The following is a 4,852-nucleotide window of genomic DNA, read 5'->3' as shown; positions in this document are numbered from 1 at the left end:
TATCCAAACAGCATATTTGAGTCAAATTCAGTATTTAAAATGAAATAGGGCTATCCAAACAGGCCATAAGAGAAATCACAGATCAGTATGTTATTTTCGAGTCCTCTACTTATTTTCGAGTCCTTTACTGTAACCAGTAAGTCTGTTTCGACTGCTTAATTTCCTCGAGTTTCAATATTGCCTCTAAAACTGGAGGGCATAAGTCTCGCATACATCTGCAATACAAACGAAATTGGTCGACTGTTAGCCATTCAAATAGAACAAGTACAAGGTCTTACGCACAAATTTATTTGTGTTTACTTTAGCAAACACAAAACTGTATTAGGGCCATTTGCATTATATTACTCTGTCTAAGAATCGAGAAACGATTAAGAATGAGAAGATGAAAATGTTTCAAGATATTCTAGTGTAACAAGTGGATTTAAAACATGAATGCCTAATCCCAGTAGCCTGTACTAAGTGTAGAATAACATGTTTTATTTTGTTGCAGCATTCTATTCTTTGATCTCTTGGACCTATATATTAGAAGAAACTTGTGCCGGGTAGAATTTTTATGTAATTATTACTATCAATAATAACAGTTGCATTGTTTAGCTAAATGTGATTTTGGTATCTGTGAATCATGCAGGTACTAAATTATAAATAATCTTTTGGAGCCTAGTATAAAAGATCCTACATATATATAGGACTATATTCACAAGTGGTCTGAATACAAGTTGACCATTCTTTGGTCTTTACAAGTGGCTGAGTAATGAAAAACCAATAATCAATAATCGACAAAAACTGTGCATGTCAAGGGAGTTGTTAAAATATGGTCGATGGCTTACTATCGATCTAGACTCGTTTAAAGCGCTCAGAAGCTTGAATCCAAATGGCTCGCAATTACGATGACGTGATCAACTGCATTCCGATCTACAAAGCAGCGTTAGACGACGACTGGGAAACAGCAAAAAGCATATTCGAAAAAGAAAACAGAAACTTTGACGCGCACATCACATACTGGAGCGAGACCGCTCTACATATAGCGGTGGGAACCAATAGTTCTCACCGCTTTGTAGACCGGTTAGTGGAGCAGATAATGCAAACCAATCCTCAGATGCTGCTCACTGGGAACTTCGCTGGGAGTACTCCGCTTCTTTATGCTGCCAAGGTCGGGAATATGCAAGGTACAAAACTTTTGGTAGAGTCAAACAAGGAAATGACTCAGATGCATAACAACTCTGGGGAAAACGCCTTGGAGGCCGCAGCAAATCACGGTCGCAGAGAGATACTGTTGTATTTGCTGCACAACACAAGAGATGTCGTTGGAGAGGACGGAACTAGTCCTTTTCGAGGACCGCATGGTGCTGATCTTCTCTCCTTTTGTATCTTGACTGATTTTTATGGTAGGTTTGACTTAATCTCGAATCGGTTATTTAACATGGTATAACACCTTTAATATTTTTTTTTTATCACTACATTTGTCGGTCTTAATTTGGTTATCAAGTAAGTTGTACAGTTGAATATAGTATATGATCCGGTTAAGGTTTCTAGTTTTACCTACTAATGCAAGCTGAGTCTTTGTTTCTATCTATGCACGTGCAAATCACGGATACGATGGATGGATCTTGATTCTTGAGAGCAGATATTGCTCTGTATCTAGTAAAAAAGTATCCCGACCTGGTGCCAGAGAAAAGTAAAAGCAATTCCCAGCAGACTGGCTTACAAATACTAGCAGCAAAAAGTAAGGCTTTTCGGAGTGGAAGTGGCTTTGGATTTTGGCAACGACTCATCTACTCATGTAGTAATTTTCTCATGTCATGGTATTCATAAATTTATGTTCTGGTTTTTTGTTTCATATCGAAACACGATTTGATATTTCATTCCTCTTGTTTGATGATGAATTCAAAGGGATCCCTGTTAATCGCGAGAAAGCACTGGAGTCTCCTGTAAAGGAAGCATCACAGCCGATCACAACCCAAAACCCAATTAAAGGTATAAGTATACTTCGCTAATATCAGTCTGAGCTATAATTGTCTTAATAGTAACTAATCATTTCTACTTATTTTCAGCAAGCTATGGTCTGAAGAATTCCATTTGGAGCGTACTTCAGTACTTAGGTATGGAATCAAAGCCATCACTGATATTGTTCGAGACATGGCTTGTAAAATAGAAACTTTACATGAAGTACTGCAAAATAGTTCGTTCTTTTGTTTTGAAACATCAAGAATGCTTATTATCGAGAGCCATTTTTTTTAAAACAGATTTCCGGATTATTATATTTAAAAACAAATATAGCCATTAAGTTTGCAGTAAATAATTTCCGAATTATAACATGATCAATGCAGCACCACACATCAAGGGGATTCATGACAGCAAGGTAAAGCACATACAGGCAGAAGAACTAGTAAAAGGAATGTGCTCAGCTGTTTTAAGGAAGGTCAACCATGCCAGTGCTTGGGATGTATTCGGAAAGGCGATAGTAGAAGCAGTAAAACACGGCATTCATGAGCTTATAGAAGAGTGCATCCATCAGTACCCAGGCATCGTCTGGTATGAAGTCAAAGGATTCTACTTATTCTCATTGGCGGTCAAGCACCGCCAGGAAAAAGTGTACAACCTTTTATATCAAATGTCAGGGCATAAGGCGTACGTAGTGGCAGATAGACAAAATGGAGAGAATTCACTGCATTACGCTGGAAAGCTAGCGCCTCCACATCGCCTCAACACAGTCACCGGTGCAGCTTTGCAAATGCAACGCGAGCTTCAGTGGTTCAAGGTCATACTCATACTTTCAATTTGTCAGAATTTACTAATGTAAATATCTTACTTTAAACTACACACATCTGCTTTAGGAATAGCTACTATTTATGTACTGTTAATCCTGCCTTTAGTTAACAAATCATTTAACCTAATCAATCTCTTGTGGTATCTGAAACTAGTAATTAAGATAAGTGTCTAACTTTATGTCTTCTTAAGCGCTACATGGATGCTGTTTCCTCTTGACAGTTAAAATTCGTTCAAGAAGGTGTGTTCATTCAAATAACTACTTTGAGTTAAACTTACCTCGATCTGTTTAAATGCCGAATGTTAGTTTAACATTATCCTGAACGTACTTAAATAATATCATATTATTATCTTGGTTCAGGAAGTTGAAAAGCTCGTGAAACATTCACACAAAGAAGCCTTAAACAATGAAAATAATACACCATATATGGTATTCACGCTAGAACACAAGGAACTCCTCAAAGAAGCTCGAGAATGGATGAAGAGTACGGCATCATCAGCCACAGTTGTAGCAGCTCTGTTTGTGACCATGACATTTGCAGCTATATTTACAGCACCTGGAGGAAACAGCGATGCTGGAAAACCAATCTTCTTACGCGAGCCAGTTTTCATCCTCTTTGTAATATCAGACGCAGTTGCATTATTCTCTTCGTCAACCTCTGTACTGGTGTTTTTGTCTGTTCTCAGTTCACGTTTTGCTGAAGAGGATTTCTTATATGCTCTACCAAAGAGATTGACACTCGGACTAATCTCATTATTCATATCAATAGCTGCCACAATGGTTGCCTTCAGTGCGGCATTTTCACTGGTGATACGTGATGAAGTTAATTCGATCACTGTTCCCGTTATTTTACTAGCTGCCATTCCGGTGACATTGTTTTTGTTATTGCAGTATCCTCTACTCGTGGAACTACTCCGCTCCACATACGGAAGCGGCATTTTCTACAAGCAAAACAATTCGTTACTTCATTAAATTTAATAATTTATATTGGTTTATAGTTTTGAAAACCATTGTGTTGAAAATGTAATTAGACAAGTGTTTAAAAAAGTCTCGTTACGCCAATGAGTAGGTCTAGACAACGGTGCATATGTCCATTGTTTTACACAGCAGAAGTAGTAACTCACAACTGTTGTCCAAGCTAGACTGCTGTAGTTGTGGTGTTGTGCAAATGAGTGGATTACACAACACTTTGAATGTTTCGTTGTATTATTATTCATATACAACGGGTTATTTAACTGTTGTCGGAACCAAGTCAATTATACAACGTTGGACAATGAATTTTACTTAAAACTGAAGTATTTTTGCTGACAAACTTCATGAAGCTTTAGACACCGTTCTTGTTGTCCTTGCCAACTTCAGATATGTCCTTGTGAGGAAAAACATCGTCGGAGATTTTGATTGTCAAAGTTAAATTTCAACCAAAGGAACTAAGACGGACAATACTTTCTCCAAAATCCTTCCCGGATAAGAACTATGCGTAGACAAATTAATAATCAGACAAAGCAGAGGATTATAATAATAATAATCATCAGATATTCAAATTTTGGTTGCATTTTCAACTATGTGAGACTGTGGTTCTTGTTTTTGGTAAAATTTATAGGTTAATGATCGAATTCAATTGGTTTAGATTTTTGTTGCAATTGCATGAAAGGAAACGAGTAATGCAAAAACACAAAAGATGGGAGACGCGAAAAAACCCCTTAACGGGATCAAAAATCACGGATAAAATTGTGTAACCAACCTAAAAATGATTTCAGTATTATTATTAAAAATGATTATGGAAATGTAATACAATTGAAAACTGAATATTTAATTGGATGACTAGTGTCTACTTCTCCGGTTATATTATATTTCCTTAGCAAGTCGTTATGATTATTCAAATTTTTTCCTCCTTTCTGTCCACATTATCCTCATTTTTCTCCACTATCTGTTATCTCACCTGAATAGGTCTTTCGATTCAACTATTAGTCCTATTCCTTAGGATTGTTGTTGACTTGGTCTTCACGTTGATCATTTTCTGTTGAAAAACTGAGTATTTTAGATTAAATTATGAATGATTTTGAGACTTTATATGAGTTAGACACG

The 4,852-nt window shown here is 36.8% G+C and overlaps 1 protein-coding gene across 1 annotated transcript; it reads left to right on the top strand.

The window, feature by feature from the left end:
• Positions 1-727: 727 nt before the first annotated feature.
• LOC141667808 (uncharacterized) lies at positions 728-3,773 on the top strand. Its single transcript, XM_074474430.1, has 6 exons — positions 728-1,385; positions 1,625-1,780; positions 1,891-1,974; positions 2,052-2,099; positions 2,328-2,758; positions 3,128-3,773. The coding sequence occupies exons 1-6, from the start codon at positions 872-874 to the stop codon at positions 3,737-3,739; spliced, it is 1,845 nt and encodes a 614-aa protein (XP_074330531.1). The 5' UTR covers positions 728-871; the 3' UTR covers positions 3,740-3,773.
• Positions 3,774-4,852: the final 1,079 nt, after the last annotated feature.

The sequence above is a fragment of the Apium graveolens genome, chromosome 6 (genome assembly GCF_009905375.1).
Source record: "Apium graveolens cultivar Ventura chromosome 6, ASM990537v1, whole genome shotgun sequence".
NCBI classification, from domain to species: domain Eukaryota; kingdom Viridiplantae; phylum Streptophyta; class Magnoliopsida; order Apiales; family Apiaceae; genus Apium; species Apium graveolens.
This window is presented reverse-complemented; position numbering and strand designations above follow the sequence as displayed.

Coding starts and splice junctions, on each gene's coding strand:
- LOC141667808 (XM_074474430.1), top strand. CDS start 872: ATGGCTCGCAATTACGATGACGTGATCAACTGCATTCCGATCTACAAA. Junction 1,386..1,624: donor TATCTTGACTGATTTTTATG/GTAGGTTTGACT, acceptor TCTTGAGAGCAG/ATATTGCTCTGTATCTAGTA. Junction 2,759..3,127: donor GCGAGCTTCAGTGGTTCAAG/GTCATACTCATA, acceptor ATCTTGGTTCAG/GAAGTTGAAAAGCTCGTGAA.